General features: G+C 39.5%; 1 protein-coding gene across 2 annotated transcripts in view; it reads left to right on the forward strand.

Moving 5' to 3' along the window:
* Nucleotides 1-19,606, forward strand: part of bcar3 (BCAR3 adaptor protein, NSP family member) — an 81,822-nt gene continuing 62,216 nt past the window's right edge. Inside the window, exons 1-4 of one of the 2 annotated variants that reach the window (XM_026146534.2) lie at nt 1-158; nt 278-483; nt 13,273-13,411; nt 18,549-18,663. In XM_026146534.2, coding sequence (XP_026002319.2) covers nt 13,322-13,411; nt 18,549-18,663 — 205 coding nt within the window. In that variant the 5' untranslated portion in view covers nt 1-158; nt 278-483; nt 13,273-13,321. Of the gene's footprint in view, nt 159-277; nt 484-5,516; nt 5,704-13,272; nt 13,412-18,548; nt 18,664-19,606 lie in introns of those variants that run through there. The other variant, XM_080291574.1, reaches the window with a different exon arrangement.

Below are 19,606 nucleotides of genomic sequence, written 5' to 3' on the forward strand. Positions count from 1 at the left end.
GATAACACGCACACGGGTACCTTTTCTGACAGAGCAGGACACCCTTTAAGTCCTGCTCCTCCACCCTCCAAAGACAGTGCTGCCGGAGGGCTTTTCCAGCCAATTAGCACCACCTTGATTTGCATTTGCCCCGCCTGGTCCTGCCACAGCATCAGAAGGTAACTGTAAGGTAGCCAACGAAGCGCCACTTTTACATGCCTTTTAATTGGCACTAGAGAAATAAAACGAAGACGCGTACTGTAGTTCAATTTTTCGTTGTCTGCTGCGGTCCTGACAGATACTCCGGGGTCGGGGCTTTTCTCTGACTGTAGTAACTGAAATGGATGATACCATCTGCCCGCTAAGACTACACCGTCCCAAAACCAGGGTGCTGTAATCAGTACTCTGGCAGTGGGGGTCTCCTATCAGCTTTGCATTACATCCCCAGCAGATGTGCAGGCTGCAGGCAGCAGCCCGTCTGTGTCGCTCTGCAACTCTCTCAAGGTAAGACTGGTGTATGGGCACTTTTACCTTTAGGATTATTTGTTGCAAAAAAGCGAGAGAAATACGGTAAAGCTCCGGAGAGTCTTAACCATTTAAATCCCTTCTAATCGCTGCACTGAACTAGTGTGCATGTTTGAACTGCTAGGAGTTAAGACTTTGTGTGCTTGGAGGTGAAAGTGAAGCAGAACTGTTTTGCACTCACTTCTTTAACTTCTTTTACTGTTTTTCTAAATTGGCTTTTTAATGTAACTATTAAGTTACAATTATTGCAGGACACATTCAAGTTACATGGCATAAAAACTTCCTCACAAATATCCCTCAAACACTGGATGGTTTTGTTTTTTTAATAACATGCTGAGGACATTTTGCTGTATTTAGCAAGAAAGATGAAACTGCAGAACTGCTAAATTCCACACAAGTAATAACTAGCTGTAAATTATCCTGGGTACATATCTGCAGTCATGTTTTATAGGCTAGAAATCTGTTGGCTCAGAGCTCATGAAAGCATTTCAGAGATTCAACCAGGGGTGTAAAATTAAACCCAACACACACCTTTAAGCGTGAAACAACTCTTTATGATATTAATTTAAATCACATATCAATTGTTGTCAGTCAAGCTGTTATAAGTATTGTCTTTGAGGGAAAGAGTGCAGTGTAGGTGATCCTTTACTGGAAATTGTGTACTTTTATGGGCTTAAATTACACTAAGTATTTTCCTCTTTCCCTTGAGGGTTGTAAAGATGCTTGTATTTAAATACTCTAATAAATCAGTGTAAATTTGCATCCCATAAAACGCTGAAATCATCTTGGGAGAAGAGAATGAAAACTTTGAATGAAATGTAACTTTTGGAGGCAAAAATCCAAACCAAATGAAAGTTGCTGGTATTGTGGTGCAGTGTGATAGTAACTTTTCTCTTTGGACCAGGAGGACAGTGAAAGTCTTTCAGCGTTTCGTACAAATAAGATGTTTGCTGTTGTGTGGCTACTTAGCTGCAAGCCTGGCCTTGCTCGATATGCAGGTGTGTGTGATAACTTGATGACGTTGTTAAATTCACATATCCCCTTAGGCAGTGGTTTAGCGTCGGCACACATATACGCGTTCACAAAATCCTGGCAGCTGCCAAGCAGATTTAATTCTGTTTCTTTGAGACGGAACTGTAGAGCAAATGGATAGAAATGCATAGATGATGGTAGGGAGGACAGCTGGAAATGAAAAGGATGCACAAACATGACGTGAGGAGGATGAGGAAAACACAGATGATGAAAGAAAATGAAGAGAGGGGAAGTAGATGGAAAACAAGAAGTTTTTCTAAAAGAAAATAAAGTGAAAGGGGAGAGACTCAAAAGTATTTTTGCAGACTAAGAGGAGAACAAGCAACAAGAAAGCTTTTTTGATTTTGTCCTACTATGGTAACTCATTGACTTCTCCTCATCTGTTATATTTCTTCTGCTTCTATAGTTACTGTAACCTACAGATAAACATGTTTTGAAGGCGGCTTCAGACTTGTTCTTAAGGCGAGCACCCGACCACAGGGAGAAAATGATATTCCACATCATTCACATATTTATTTTCACACCTCTGAAGAGGTCGGGGAGTTTTTTGACTAACTATAATGTTGCCTGCATTTCAGTGCACAGTTCAAGTTTCAGTGAACACATTCAAAGCGAGTAAATTGGTGTTTATGGTGCTCACATTATAGATGTATGGTTTTTCTACTTGGTTTTTGATGTGCTGCAGACATTTATGCCAGGTAAGCCCTGCAAAGCCCAAGTATTGCAAATGTACCCTGCATTGAGCTGCAGTGATGCAAAGCAATGCTGGCAAGCAGCTGAGATCAGTAATGAAAAGATGCATGCGTGGTGTGTAATTTGAAATGGGGGAATCAGTTCTGTTAGATGGCTGGATCTGCCATCTGTGATAATTTCCAGTTGCAAATGACTGCATGTTTGAGTTTACAATAAATACTGAAAGATGGGAGCTGTCTGGGTCCAACTGTTTGTCTTCCAGTAACGCATTACCATAACTAAGGGTAGGTGTTTTACAAATAGCACACCATATAGAAACAATATAAAAAATAAGGTTTTCTTTTCCTTTTTATAATAGCAAAAGTTTGTTTTAATACCTCATTATTATGATTATGTCTCTTGCTATGTATTGCTTCTATAAGTGGCCCCACCCTTTTTAAAAAAAACTAAAATTCCCCCAGTTGTTTTTGCATTTTTCCAGCTAATAGCATAGTAGCATAAAGAGTATGACATTTGAAAAATGTGCAAAGTGAGCTGAAATTGGTGGATGCGTTTCAGCAGACAAACGTGAAGAAACCTTACCTGCCACCTGGAATGTTGGCCTTTTGTTCTATGTGAGGGGAAAGCATCTTCTCTCTGCCCAGTGCCCTTCATTTAAAATAATCAAACACTTTGCTGCGATGCTGAGTAACAGGAGCTGGAATTGCCTTGGTGATGATGCTGATGTTATTTTTGCAGCTTAATTCAATTGGTTGGATTGTGTCAGTCTAATGTGATTGGCAAAATGGATGCCCTTGGAGTATAAAAGGCAGCCAATACAGGCTTTAGACAGTGGCTGGGGGGGAAAGGGAAATTGTCCTCTAATGCTGTCTTGGCTTCTCTGGCCTTTGAATTTGTTGTTTGCCATAGCTGCTTTGGTATTCGGTAAGTATCTATCAAATAGCCTGGCCTCTTTAGATCATACAGCAAGGGAGACTATTTATATGCTATAGTAAAAATGCATGCTGTGACAGCGCCCCAGAGAAATGTGGTCATGGGAAACAGCTGAGGTCAAACCAACAGGAAGTGGAGAGGAGAGGAAGAAGAACTCTCAAGGGACAGAGTGTAGTTTTCTTGATGGTGAACTTGTTGCCTGGTTCTACTGGAAATTCCAGTATGATTCTTTACTGCTCACTTTATTTGTACTCATGTGCTGGTTTCTTCTGAGCTTTTATGTTCTGGCAGCTCTATTGGGAATATGCTAGCAGATCCCATTCTTTGTATATTAAAGAAAAATGTAGAAAAGACATCCCAGAAATTTCTGATGAGACCTTTCTCTTTGCCCAGTTGTTGTCATCTCTATCGAACTGCCTTATGAAGGCAAGAAGGGCATGCAATATATGACGTTTTTCCCCAACTTATCCAACTCCCTTAAACCTCCACCACAGTTTTCAGATTTGTTCCTAGATTTTGGGATCATCTGGAAAGACTCTGTTATCTTCCAGCAGCCATGTGGAGCCTTGTAAAATCTTTATGAGATAAACCACTCGCAATATCTGGGAGAAGCCTCAACACTTTAAAATGATATACAGCTGTTCAATAGTCTACGCTACTCAGTTGTTACACGAAGCATCTGGCTGAAAGATGCAGTGAAAAGGTCTTGATATCAGTAGTAGACGGGGTGTGGCCAACACTGGTTCACTAGCATCCTTGTACTGCACAAGCTCAGTTAACCCAGTCATTAAATTTCCAAGACTGGATGGCAAATTTTTATAGTAACCACGTTACGTCGACCTTTCTCGATCTGTTAACAAGCGAAAGTGAAATGGACAGTTTGTGAACCTCACTTAGATCAATTTCTGTTTGTTCTTGCGAGTTGCTTCACATAAAGCATGCTAGAAAAGTAGATTAAAATTGAGAACAAATTTAAAAAGCTTATGCTAGTGATCTCATAATGTGGTTTTAGAAAAAAACCTCTCAACGAGTTTTAAGCCTCTGGATTGTCTGCTAATGTATCATAAACTGGATGACTGGACAGTAGTAATATACCTATAGCTTTTTTGCCCCCACCCCCGCGGGCATTTCCCCCCCTCCCCTATCCCCCGCCGCGTCCATGTGCGTGTGCACGTGCGCGAGAACGGACTTTTTGCACGTGCATGTGGGTCCAGGGGTCATATGAGTTCACATGTGTTTAATAGCGTATTATTTAATGAAACCATTATGTGTTTTAATTAAACTCTTTTTAAAGGATTGTATAGGTCTCAGAGTTCTGTTATTTAGACATAGATGATTTAATTGAACTACTTTAGGGGTATTTTAACTAGTTAGGAGCCTTTTGCATTTTCTTCAGTGCTATTTAGGAGCAAATAGTTTTCAAACAGAGGGCCGCAAATAACAGGTATCCCTTTAGAAATAAACAGTGATACTTCTAAAAACCGGGTATTCCCACACAGCATTTAATTTAGCTAGTTTAGGAAGATTTCACTTTTCTAATAGTTTCACAGGCTAGTAGTTTTTAAATAGAGCACCACAAACAACATGTATCCCTTTAGAAATAAACTGTGATACTTCTAAAAGTACATATTCACACTAGCGCTGTATCAACCTCAATGTGGCTTTAATGCAACTAGTCTTATAATTATCTACTAGTCTGCAACAGTTAGACTCGATGATTACACATAGATGATTTAACTACTTTAGAGGCATTTCACTTTTCTAAAAGTTTCACAGGCCAATAGTTTTAAATAGAGCACCGCAAACAACATGTATTCTTTTAGAAATAAACTGTGATACTTCTAAAAACACATATTCACACCTAGGCGCACTCTGTAACAGTTAGACAGAGGGGGTACAGTTAGGCTCCCAACAGTCTGTAAAAAGGGATGAAGCAACAAAAGAGGAGCCCTTATCAAGAGTATCCCAGCCCAAAGGTGTTTCTTCACAAACAGTTAATGGCTTTAATGCAACTAGTCTTATAATTATCTACTAGTCTGCAACAGTTAGACTCGATGATTACACATAGCTAATCAGAGGGGGTGCAGTTAGGTGCCCAACAGTCTACAAAGCAACAAAAGATGCTCCTTATCAAGAGCATCTCAGCCCAAAGATGTTTCTTCACAAACAGTTAATGGCTTTAATGCAACTAGTCTTATCATGTCAGAGGCCAACAGAAACCATGTCCAACAGAGTCTCCAAAGGCCTGCCACCTTTCTTCCTTACATCATGCTCTTTTATCTCTACATCTCAGAGGTCAACTGAAAGTAGCCCCACCTATATAAAAACACCCCATCAGACACACAGTATCTTCCACACTACTTCACAACTGCCGCAAGGTATATCATTTTAACTTTTTATTTTTTCACTTGAACGTGCGTTGGAGCCGACTTTGCTAACCACACAGAGCGTTTCTGGCAGTCGGGCGCTGCTTATACAATAGAGAAAAGCAACAATACAGAGTGTTTCTCTGCTCCAAGAAATCCGAGGGCCTTTCACAAGGTAAGCATGTCTGTTATACCCAGGACATAAATGTCTGTATGTCAGTGCTAATTATTCAAAACCTGTTTTAAAACGTGACACATATGTTGTCCGAAAACATTTCCTCTAAATTTGCAAAGTTACTGATTTAAAAAATATATATTTTCGAATTTTTAGTTCCATGTCAAACATATGATAGACTCTTGAGCATATTCGTATAGCTAAATTCACAATGGTATAACCGTGCTAAATAAAAGAGGCCCAAGCACCAATGCACTCTAATCCACTCCGCTAAACTGTATGTTGATAAGTACATGAAGCGTACCTCTACCTCTACAGCTGAAAACAGTTTGTATCCGCACTCTGAGGGTCTGCTGAATTGTTTTAATACGAACAGCAGATGATGAAATCCTGTTTATTGTAGAAACTGTCCCTAAGCTATTGTTGCTCATACTTACTGAGGTCCCTAGCTACTTCCTTACTATGTCAGTAAACTTTTTGAAAAGGAAGCTGTTGTAGATTTAAAGAAACATCTTAATTGAAGCAAAGGCAAAAAAAAAAACTGGAATGAATTTTATGTGACTGTTCATATTAAAGCCAACAACAAGTGAAAATCCCCCCCCCCCCTCTCTCTCTCTCTGTCTCTCTCTCTCTCTCTCTGTCTCTCTCTCTCTCTCTCTCTCTGTCTCTGTCTCTCTCTCTGTCTCTCTCTCTCTCTCTGTGTGTGAGTGTGAGTGAGTGTGTGCCCTCACAGAAGGAAGGTCACAGCAGGAGCTTTTCTCTAACGCATTACCAATCAGTTTTTCACAAGAAGTGTAGCTCATACAATGGTATAAGTGTATTCTTTGCGATACTTTATAAATATGAAGCTAAAGATTTTGAGTTCGTGCACATTGTGAAGCAAGAATCTAAATATCTGTGTCACAATGATTTCTATAAAAGCGTGTTGTTTATGGGGATAATGCAACAAATCTTTTGTGCGTCCTATTAATGATCAATGGTAATTGAAGAGGAACCCTGACTCAGGACATTTTCATGACAAGTGACAGTGCAGACAACTACTAATGAGAGAACATGTTTTATCATCATAAACACGATCATATGAAGCATCGTTAAAGTGTCACTTCAGTAATGTTGACTCATGCTTTTAATAATGACTTTAAAACACTAAACTCTAATTTCTGTGGTTTATTTTAAGTTTACAGAATATAACATGTGGTAAGACGACGAGTTTTACTTCTCACTGTCCGTGTTATGTGTATCTATTTATCATGTGTGCTACTTTGCTCTGTGGACTGTAAAATGTTTCATTGTGTTCATGAAATAAACCAGACTTTCACCGTCTGCATCTTTTACTGTTTTTCTGCTTTTGTTCACTCCAAGTTTGACAAAACCTACAGATATCCAGAGTTAACCCACTAACAATGTGGAGCAGTCACAGTGTATTTAGCTGCTTTTTCCCTGAACACAACCAACTGAGAGAAACGCCTGTAGGCCTCACTTTGGTCATTTGAACGCTGAAGGAGATTTGTTCCATAGACACATACTAGTGTTTCCTGCACTACTATGTTCTATTTAAATCCAGATTCCTTTTATAGTTTGCAGTGAAATTTGTTAAACCATTGCTTAATGGGGCAGAAGTACAAGTCACTCTTTACTAACACATTTGTAGATGAGTTTATTGCTGAACAACACAGCTAGCAGTCTCACACACTCTTTAGGTTTTTCAAGTTATGTGTGTAAGGGTTTAGTCTATCAAACATTACCCTTTTTCCCCAGTATCACAACAGTATGACTCCCAAAGTACGGCTCAGTAAACAACCAATGATTCTAAAGCCAGAACAGAAAGATACAGTTGGAAGATGAATGATTGCGTTTTTATGATGCATTGTAAAACGACCCCCTCTTCTTCTTCTCCGTGTTGTTGTTCGTGTGTGTGTGTGTGTGTGTGTGTGTGTGTGTGCCTTAGAAGTCAAATAATACATTAGCCATACTTAAAAAAAACATCTGAATTTCATTTAGAACTGAGATTGTAAGTTGTAAGCAGAAATCCACAACCCCCAACAAATGGTTTGTTACACGCGGGTGTGAAGGGCAAGCTTTACTTACACAGCCTCACACACAGTAGATTTTTAAAGTTTTTGGGTACAGGGGTTTAGCCACAGATGCAACATCCACTTTTGATAAAGATCACCTGTTTATTTCTTAAGAAATTAAGCATCTTTATTAAGCTCTTATTTATAAATGTCTACACAATAATAGACACCGTGTGCTCTGTGACATTATAGTCTTCTACTTCTGCTTCCATCGGTTTGCATTTTAAACTCCCAGCCTTTCAGTTTGTTATGAACGACTTATATTTCTAACATTTTGTGATATAAAAGTGAACCATGCGACTTTTGTTATTTGGCATGACTTAAGACACGAGTTATTTAAACAATTCTAAATGACAGTGTGGTGGCCATAGTACTTTATTTGGGCCAAATGTGTTAAGGATAATGTTTATCAATGTAAAATTGCAAAGAATTTGTGGATAGAATATAACATTTTGTAAACAGTTACCTCAGAAGCTGTACTGGCAGTTCTATGTATGTAAGGTAAAAGTATCCACAGTACTTCCACTTAAGTAACTAAACACATAAAGTCACCCTTACCAGTAATCCACTGCTCCTTGAAAAAAGTAGCACAAACAGACAACTGACTGAGCAATGATAAGTAGAACTACCCGAGGCCGATACTCAAGCAGAAGAAAATTAAAAGTTGTTGTTTTTGTGGCTCGAAAAATTAAAGAAAGTATGTTTAATAATTCAACAAGACCCGCACCTTCAACACATGTACATTCAAATTCTGGTACAGGCTCATCATTGCTGCTGTTCAATAGTTTTTATCCGTTCGAAAAAGTCATTTTACGGCTTTAATGTTTCCAGCTGATAAGGAGAATGAGTGCATTTCAAATGAGCGTCCAAAGGCTTTAAACATCCGCTTTGTCTGTAACGCCAGTATCAAACTACAGAGCATTGTTTTTACTAAAATTCAACATTTTCAGATGAAAATTTGGCTGCTTTTTGTTTTTTCACTGTAACACCCACCTCAACGCCGTTTTTAGGATATTCTTGGTGATCCCACCTTTTTCATATTTATGCTTTTGGCACTGAGGGTATCTAATACGCATGTTGTCACTGTGTTTTTGTACTACCAGCTGCGAGGGCTCTGCTTTGAGCAGTCTGTTTTTATTTTGTCTCGTGACTGTGTGGTTTTTTTTTTTTCAAACGAGATCCTCCTCAGTTTGATTTTGTTACCACAAACTTTGTGTGAAGTTCACAACAGAGGTAAAGAGATTTAAACACCCCAGTTTAAGGAGACAGGCAGGGGTTGGACCACCTGCACAGGACAGGTGAAGCAGAGAGTGTCCGGGGAGATGTGCAACAGAAGCAGAGGGAACATTTTACAAGATGAGAAATGGCACATTTAGGTGATTAAGGACTGTTGACAAGATTAAAAGACACGTCCGTCAGAGTTCAACAACATTACAGTTTGATTAAATAAAAAGTTTTTAAACTACACAAGGGTCATTTTCTCCTCTGATAGTAAGCATATTAAACATCAAGAAAGAAAGAGTATAAAGAAAAATAGTAAATGTGTGTCTAATTAAACTCTTCCTATGAACCTTATATCATCCTTTAATATGTTTGGTGTTACAAACTTGAAGAAGCACAGAAAAGATCATCAGACATTAATCTAATCAGTTTTCAGCCTTCATTCATATTGAAATGTTGAAAACTTCCCTGCTAGACCCAAGTGCAGCGTTTAACACCGTCGGCCATAACATGTTATTACAGCTATTATTAAATGGAGAGTCCTCTTCACACACTGAGGTTAATTATGAAGCTCCACAGGCTTCTGTGCAAAGACCAGTTTTGTTTACATTATACGTGCTTTAGAAGGCATAGCATAGCATACATTTTCACTGCTATGCATATGATACCCGCTTTTATTGGTTAAACCGCCGGGATGTCTTAGACACATAATGAGCTTTAATTTTCTGCTTCTAAGTTCAGATAGAACTGAGGTTATTGTAACGGGGCGTAAAAATCTTAGAAACACTGTGGCTAACAAGATCCTTACTCTGGATGGCATCGCCTTGAGCCGCCTGTTGTAGTGATTTGGTACATTATAAGTAAAATTGAAACATACAATCCCATAGCACAACATCAACATTTATTTATATACAAAAATAAAAATGCTTTTTCAGAAAAGAATTGTAACTTCACAATTCATCACCGGTTACGTGGGTACATTTTCTTTTTAAATGCACTAAATGTAGAATACATGGTTTGGTAAAATGTTGGTTACGCATTCTAAGAATGGAAAAAATCAGTCTTTCAGAGAAAAAATTAGCAGCCACCTTTGTAACACTCTGCGACCAACCGTAGCTGTCTGATTTTCACCATGTCCAACCCTACCAGTTTGGTGTATGCCTCGGCGATGGCGTCAAAGACTTTCCTTTCCGATTTCAGTTCGTGCAAGAGAGTTTCCGCCACCATGCAGACTTTGACGTCGTCCATTTTGATGTTGCGAGCAATCAGCAGCTGTTGAATGGATGGAATGAAACGAGGGGTGAGGAGTCTTTTTCTGATGCTGTAATAATTTTCAGCGTAAAAGTCATCCTCCAACACTCGCGTACACTCGTGCTGTTTCTGGCGGGGTTGATCGGACATACAACCGTTGCATTCGTCAGTGAGGTACTTGTTGATTACTAGGTTGACAAGATGATACACCGCGGTTTTCACGGTATCGATGAACAAAGAAGATGCCCAACCGTCAAGCTCGTCCGCTTGCTGCGGCTTTTCCAAGGGGCGATAGGAACCGCGCGTGTCAGGTAATATTGTGCCCTCGTCCACAGAACTTTCCTCCTCCTCCGCAGGGTGGCGCAGGGCTGTAGAGGCCATACTTCTCTCTGTTGTTGAGCTAAAAAAAAAAAGGTTTGAAGGAATGAGACGGCGGTCTTCTTTTTAAAATAACAGAAGGGGGGCGTGATCTGGAAGTGGGTTGATCTTAAAGGGTGCGGGTAGGTGTGGCAGCAATTTTCAAAAACCGTAGAGTGGGCCACTGTGTCTCTAGCAGCTGCAACTTTGGAAAAGAACGGTAATTCCCATCTGTTGGGCTTGAAATTCTCCATGAAAATGGCATCTTCCAGCCCTTCTGCTCAATCAACCATCAGAGTGACAGAACTTGGTACATATTTGGTACTTGGTACCAGGGATACTGAGCAATCTTTAGTCTCTGAAGATCCAGCCACGAACCCTGCATTTGAAGATTGGAGTGAAGACGCACCGTATTCACCAGTGTCAGAGTGGAGCACACCCCCCTCACCACCACAACTGTGGACTATGGACACTGACAACGAGGAAGCTCTGCCATTTAGATAATTTGTTTGCTGTGTCTGTAGATGCTATAGGGCTACTTTGTGATACAAGTCCTTTACTGACTTTAATCATCATTAGTGTCTTGTTGCATTGTGTGGCACAGTTGTACTCATAAAATTGACTTGGAGTAATGTTTAGGAAAACAATACAGCTTGATGGATCAACTCACGAATAATGTACGGAGATTAGTTATATTAGTGTGTGTGTTTGCAGCGGCAGTATAATACCATAATGAAATTGGACAGTAAAGTGAATGACTGTGGATTTGTGTATGTATGTGCACTCACACACAGAGAGAGAATAGGTGAGCTTGCACAGAAATGCTTTCACTGTAAGTTAATGGCCATATAGAGAATTTTATATCCGGATCAAATAAGTATTGGCTAGTTTTATTGACAGCATTTTTTTTTATATGATGTTTGCACAAATGAAAAAATATACTCAGTGTTAACGTTTGCTGACGTATCCAAAAAGCCTTAAACGTACAATCAGTTGTTTTTGGAGTTTATTACCGTATTTTTGGACCATAAGGTGCATTAAGCGAATTAAAACAGTCAGATAAGTCAAACTTAAGTCAAACAGATAAGTCACATTCAAATAAACATAAATATTCTTGACATTGTTACTTACAGTTAATTACTGGTTGTCAGCAGATTAGAAATGCAACCCTCCTGTCTCCAGATAGCTGAATGAAGGTGAGGCAAATGTTTCTGAGCGTTAAATGTAGTGTTTATTTTTTTCTATCCCTTCAGTAGTTAACTTCCTTCAGTATCCAGATTAAGGAGGAGGGAATATTTTTTCTGATGCCTATAATATACACTGTGTAGAGTATGTACTGTATATATGCTGGTGAGTAATATACAGAGATTACTCTCTCAAATGACCTCTATTGGGCTGAACTGGAAATGGTGTTAGACACTGAATGGAGTCCCTATACTGCGTGACTGACTCTTATTCTCTAATCTATATAATGGCACACACAGGTTAGATTAATATGGATGATGGATCCCAGCATTGGTTGATGTTGGTAGGTTCTGACAACCTTTGGGGATGTCACTGATAAAATGTAAATCCTCATAACGTCACTTAATGTGATTGGTTGGGGTGGGTGGGGGTCGCTGCGTGTGCTCAGTCACTCCGTCGTTGCTTGACAAGCTGTTAGATGTTCTGTCTTTATATGTGACATGCCACCACTCACACACACAGACATGCATGAAACACAATACCACCCCATATGTACTCTGCCACCTACATGACACAATATATAAATAATATGATCACACAGATGATACACAATGATACTAGCTTTCAAAAAGAAAAAGCGTAATGATGTGCAGCAAAGAGAGCGATTACAGATTTGTTCATCAGTCAAATGTTTCCTATTGAGCTCTTGAGTTATTCTGAATTGAGTGATTCTGAACACAGGTTACCAAAAATGCTCCAAAATAAGAAAATGTGAAATCCAAGGGAAGCGAATACTTTCTGAATGCATTTTATTATGTTTGACTATATGTTTGACTTGTGCTCATGTGTGAATGTTAGCTTGGGCTTCCAGATAAAATGATGTGTGGTGGTAATCGGTAAGGGCGTTTTGGTTATATCAGCGTTATTCCCCAGTATCATGTTCATTTTTAAAAATGATTTCAGGGTGTATCTTGGCCCTGGCAGCACAGGCACAGACAGTTTGATTTGCATTATCAGTATCAGTTAAGATTGAGACATCATCGCTCTGGGGTGTCCTGTAGCGATACTGCTAACAGCTCATTAGACCGATAAAGAGTAAGACTGAAGAAAAGTTGTCAGTTTAATATCATACAGATACAGACGGATATTATCCAGGCACACACAGAAATTAGTTTGGGAAATATTTATCATAGTTTGCGAGTCTTTTGCACCATACAGTCCAGCTCATAATTAACTGGCAAATTCCAGAGCCATTAGTTACACAAGGTCACTAAGCAGAGAAACACTGATTAATCTTAGTGTATGTGTGAGAAACTGCATACAGCACCAAATCCGACACTGAAATAGGCAACTTGTAGTGTTAAAATTTGCAACTTAATTGTATTATTGTATTATATGTTTAACTGCTCATTAAACACATATTCTCTCTCTCTCTCTCTCTCCCTCTCTCTCGATCTTTTTAAAAAAAATTGTGTTTCAGTCTCCGAAAGAGTCAACTCTGCCTGCATCTGTGTGGTTGATCTGTCACCATGAAGCATCAGTCTATTTCCCGATGGTTGAGTCAGCTGGGACTGCCACAGTACTGCACAGCACTGGAGCAGGAATATGATGGCGTAGAGGTAATACAAGTACATGTGCGCACACAGCAGCACAACCCACATGTTTTTTAGCATCCGAGTTTTTAAATGACTCGTGAAGCTGTTGTAAATTATATAAAACAACAAGCTTAGAGGAAAACCTCTTGAGGAAAATGATGTTTACTGGAAAGTAAACATCATTTTCTAGCGCTCAAGAAAAGGTTTTCTGTGGGTAGTTAACCTGCCAACGCTTTAGAAGTGTTTTAGTGTTGATTGTTAATCATTTTAACTATGGTATTCAGACATGGTATAAAAATGCCAAAAATGACTGAAATTGCTACCAATGAGAGCGCGGGATACCGCTGATTAGAGATCCGAATCGGTTACCTAGGCAACCAAATGGCAATCGGCTTCAAAGTAATGTGTGACAAGTGAATCCATTCCAGTATGAGCCAGCTTAAAGGACATATAATACTTTTATCATTTTTACGTATATATTTTTAGTTTTGGTAGGTCTTGTCCTAAGTTGGGTGAAAAAACAAACAAACAAATCAAATACAAGAAGAACCACAAAAGGACACCACTGATGATTTGGATAAACATTTTGAACTACAGAGGACATTTAAAAAAAAATTAAAAACAGTTGTTTGAGCAGATAATGAGATTTGCATGATCATATATCAGATGTTGAGTTAATTTAAGTTGGAAGATCTATACAGACCTATACAGAGGGCACAACATCTTTGTTTCTCTAGAGAAAGTGACATGATTGATAGTAATAATATAAAAGGTGTTTTATTGTCCCCGTGAGCTGTAAGTGATAAATACATTGTAATTTGAATGAACTGACCTTTTTAAGTAGTCACACAATGTTTGCATTCCAACAACTGAAATAGTGGTTGTTATTAAGGCAGTTTCCCACGACTGACTACTAAAGCAGCCTTATAAAACTTCATCACCGGCCTGAATGGACAGCGATGTGGAGGCTGTTCAGCCATTACCCAACTTCATGCTGAATGGTACACAGCCTTTGGCTAGGGGACAAGATTCATGAGCCAATAAGACATGAATTATTGCGTTACCTCTAGCTAATGTTTACCCAGAATGCATCTGTGCACAGTGAAGGCATAATAGAGAAAATACAAGAAAGCTTGCGCAAGAAAAGGCTATTCTAGTCACGTTTAAATGAAAGAGTGTAGATATAAGTTGTTATGTGAAATATTTTCTCAATATTAAATGGATGAAATTCTGAGCGTAGATCTACATGTAGCTAATGCTTTAGGATGTACACTGTGTATTTTTTTTTCAGTGTAAAGGAAAGTCTCTGTAAGGTCTGACATATATACTTAAGGTGATGGTGAGGAGTTGTTTGCACTTCTTGTTACACTGTAATTGCTGTTATGGGAGGATAAAACTAAGAACTATCCCCTACCTCTTTCTTGACCATCCTCCATTCATAATGAAGTCAGTGCAGTGTTGCTAACCTTCCTATTCATATTAGAACAACAACATGAGGTTCAGTGCCTCTGAGCCATCCATGCTTGTGAAAACAAACCTAACTAAACTAACATCATTAACACAGCCTTTGCCAGTGTTGGGGTCATTATTCCAAAAAAGTAATGTATTACATGCTACTTCTTACTGTTCTTGCAGTATGTTACTTAAAGAGAAAGTAATTTGTTACACTACTAGTTACATTACTTTCTCGTTACTCCGTGAATTGACCTAAAATGCATCGTCATGTAATTACCAGCTAATAAAGGTTGGGTTACAGTTCCACACACCAACACAAATCTCTCTGCTAATGTAGACGCACATAGAGCTTTCTTTTAGGGTTTACATAAGAAGAAAGCTGACAACACAACATGAAAACATCCCTAATAGACTTTAAAGCCATTGTGATTCTACTTTAGAAACATGCACAGGTAGAAATGGAGAATGGAAGTCTGGCTGTATGTCAATGCCTTTGTTGAAGTTCAGCGTCTGGGTGCTGGACTGCGATTAGCATGAACTCAGCTTTATCGTCTTTCTGGGTTCTTTGCTATCTTTGTGTTAGCAATATAATGTGGTTGTTTCTGTACTTGATGCTGTTAGCACTTAAGCGTCACACTCTTATCCTTTCTAAGTATGTACTTTGATTATAGTAACACGTTAAACCCAAAACTTCTTGCTGCAGTAATGTTTTTTTTAATATCTGCCTGGATGTTGGATGTTTGCTTGGGTTCTCTCCGCTTCCTCCCACAGTCCAAAGACATGCAGTTAGTGGGGTTAGATTAACAGGTCATTCTAAATTGTCCATAGGGGTGAATGTGAGTGTGGATGGTTGTCTGTCTCTGTGTTGAGAGGATAAGAGGAAGAGAATGGATGCATGTATTATAGATTTTGAGGTGATGATGATTCTTGATTTCTCTTGATTATCCACAAAACTACAGTTAACAGTTAACGTACAGCATTTAGTTAGAGAACATGGATGTTGTCTTTCTCAGCCCCACCTTATAATTTAACCTGTGTCTCCACTGGAGATAGAAGTGCTGCTTTTTTAAAATTTTCTGCCACGTGATTCAAATGTCAAAGAGTTTGACATTTAAATTCAACAGGCCATTTTATTACCAAAAATATCGATTCATGCAGTATTTAAAAAAATTCCAGATCACTGCGCCACAGTGAGATGTTTAATGTCTGGAAACATCCCCACGTCTCTGCTTGCCTTTTCATTTACTTGCACCTTCATTGTTGAAATAACATTTACGCTGGCAAAACCAACATCCACAAGTGCTATGTCAACTCTCCACAGGACTGGTATGGGAGTTCATATTGTTGTTCAGCTCTGCGTGATGTGGACAACAGAGAAAAAAGAAAACATGTCAACTTGCTGTTCCATGCAGACTGAGATGAGAAAGACAGGAGAGGGAGGGAGAGATTCTGAGATAGAGAGAGACAGACAGAAAGACTTATCTCTCTCTCTCGCTCCCCCTCATGCACACACCTTGAACTGTGTGTGTGTGTGATGAGCTGAACAAATGTAGTATCTTTCTTGACTTGCCAACATGTTATTATTGAGCTGTTTAGGCATGTTGAGCCCAGTGACCATCTGTCACATGTGTTGTACGCACCTTGATAAACTCAGGTTCATCTCTTGTAATTTTCTTTTTTTCCCTTTTGTTTTTCGTGTGTGTGTGTGTGTGTGTGTGTGTGTGTGTGTGTGTGTGTGTGTGTGTGTGTGTGTGTGTGTTTCCGTTTCCCATTCAGGGTTATTTTTTTTAAACCGTTTCCTCCTTTGTGTGCACTTTTGTGCACGGATGAGGCAGAGTTTGTTTGTGTGCATGTATTTGGCTACTTGTGGATGCAGGTGAGCAGTTTCTTACTTGCAGTGTGCTTGTGCGCCCTTTCACTGTGATTTTAATTTGTCTGTGTGTGTTTACATTCATGGGTGCCCACTGCATGCTCAGAGTCTAAATAGAGCAGTGTTTGTCATGAGCCATGAGAATAGTCATATTGTTGAGCAATCAGAACAAAAAGCCCTTGGTCTGAGCTCAGAGCAGCGTGTGATGACACACTGTGTCACATGTACATGTCTGTGTGTGTTGTGGGGGTTTTTTGGGTGGGTTTCTTTTTTCCGTTTGGTTACAAGCGTACTATAGAAGGTTGGGTTATGGTTCAAAGATTTGGTAGGTCTCTACTTCAAAGGTCATGTAAGTTAATAACACAGCGAGTGTGGAAGTGTGGCAGGGTGTGTGTTAAGACAGTGTAATGACAGCAGCAGGATGAGAGGTGGAGATGACACATTGGAAGATAAGAGGTCACTTGTGGTCTCAGCCTTTTTATTATGCACTGCTTTCTGAAAATCTTGTGAATGCCATAACTCAAGATGGAAGTCATCTAGGATCTTCAAATATATATCATACGTGCATCTATTAGTAGGCTGAGGGGCAGCACTGGTGCCTGCCAGTATTTTTGTATTTATTGCTCTTGATGTGTTTTATTCTTGTTGTTGGGCTTAACAAGCACCTGAGTGCAAAATACAATTTCACCTCATGCGAATATTTGCTGGAATGACAATAAGAGCCTTTAAATAAGTATTGGAATAGTTAAAATCCAGTTAAAAGTGGCAGAAATGGTTTTGCTTTTTGACTTTTCTCTAACAGACAAAAGGATCAAAATATTACAGACTGTAAAAATACTGCTGCTCAGTACCCCAGCACCACCCACTATGACCTCAGTAAAACTACAAGTAGAATTGTTGCGGCAGGGAAGGCGGACGCACCTGCACGGCATCACAGTCACGCCTCGCCAGCTTGGTGTAGGGTCCTGTCATGTTGTCTTTGTGGGTATGTGTGGCTGGCAGCTAGGGAGCTGCAGCCGTGGAAGTGTGTTAGAACGCAACCGTAAAAAAATATGTTGGAGAATGCAGAATTGTGGTCATGCCATGCCTCATTCCTGCCACAGTTGCCTTTTTCACAATGTTGACCAAAAAAATGACAATGTAGGAGATTCATTTCAGAATTGACGGCAGGTCTGTTAGATTGGTTTGGATGCATTAACTGGGAATTATATTTTTGCATTAACGGTATTCTGCAGGTATGTTGTAGCCCAACCCAGCAAAAACCATGTTTGTCTTCTATCTGAAAATGAAACTCTGTTCAAACTGAGATGAAATTTTAGTTGTGTGAGGGTCCAATGAGTCCTCTAGACTCAGTTTATGCAAAACCTGTGTTTAAAAAGTGTAAATATCAGTAAAACCATAAGTCAATGCTTTACTGTAGGCTGGGACACAGCTTATTTGAACCCAATATGTAACTGATACGATACAGGGACAACATAGTATATTTTTAAACTGTTATTTTTATTTGAAAAAATGAATTCACATCTATGATCCAGACATCATCTCACAGTAAAACATGCAGACTATTTAACTTCACGATGGTTAAATGCAGCTTTGTTTGTTTTGTACACCTTGAATTAAAGGATGCAGTTTCTAGGGTTAATTTGCCCCAACAACAAACTGAAACGCTGAGCAGAAAGTTGCTGAAAGCTGTCGACTGCTCCACAGAACTTCGTAGCCTGTGGTAGTTTGAAACATTTCAGCGGTTTAGTATTTATTTTTAAGATACAGTATCCAACACTATTTCTAGAGCAGGTTGATTTTACATGCACGTTTTTGTTTGCTTATATTTTCCAGGATCTGCTTCACCTCACAGAGTATGACCTCTTGGTGCTTGGAGTCCACAATCACCTCCACCGCCTGCACCTTCTTACTTCTCTACGCCTCCTTCAAGAGCGAGAGAGGAGGAGAGGTACTCTTGCACTCCAACACGCTGCCGGATGCCTAAACACTTTTTATCTTACCTGATCTTTTCCATCAAGTTGTTGATTCTGGATCTGTGTTTGATTTGATTCCTGGTGTGCCCAGCGACTAGACAGAGACAGAAGCATTAGTGTCATGTAAAGACTTGCTTGTGCCTGGGGGTCGCTGGTGGAGGGGGTTATCTTACTCAGGATAATGCTGTCTCTCTCTCTCGCACACACACACACACACACACACACACACACACACACACACACAAAGCATGTGAACCAAAGCTGTCAGCAACTAGGGAGAAGAGTGCTGAGGCCTGCACTCCTGCTGGGTTTAATCACTTTTGGAGGTGTGCATGTATGCATGCGTGGATGTGCTTTTTAGTGTGTTCGTGACAGACTGCTTTGTTTGCTCTGGTTCCCATGCATTATAAAGTGAAATCTAGCTGTTGTCTTGGTGACTGCTGTATAAGTAAAGTCACTAAATAATTGTAGTGGATCTTGTTGGCTGTTGCTACATGTTATCATACATGCACAACAGCAGGCATAATCAGAAGATGCAAACTTGGGGCAAAATAGCCACTTTGTGATCAAAACACTGCGCCCGCTGCATCACTTACAAAAAAAACAACCCACAGTGTCTTTCTTGGCTGAACTTCTGAACATTTTTCAGGAGCCAGACTTTCTGAAGTTGTTAAGAGGAAGCAGGGACTATAAAGAGTCTCCTCCTGTCTCATAGTAAACCTAGCAATTTGCAAACCCATCTGGTATGAAGTGTCTAAAAAACAAAACACGCAAACAAAGAGACCTCAAGTTACAGTAAGTATAAAAACATTTGACTTTCTGCATCTGGTTTGGCATAATTTAGGTTTTGTGGAAGTTTGGTTTTACTGCTGGTCATTTAGCAGTAAGGTATTTCTTTTTCCTTTTTCAGTATGTTTT

The sequence above is a fragment of the Astatotilapia calliptera genome, chromosome 17 (assembly GCF_964374335.1).
Source record: "Astatotilapia calliptera chromosome 17, fAstCal68.1, whole genome shotgun sequence".
NCBI classification, from domain to species: Eukaryota; Metazoa; Chordata; class Actinopteri; order Cichliformes; family Cichlidae; genus Astatotilapia; species Astatotilapia calliptera.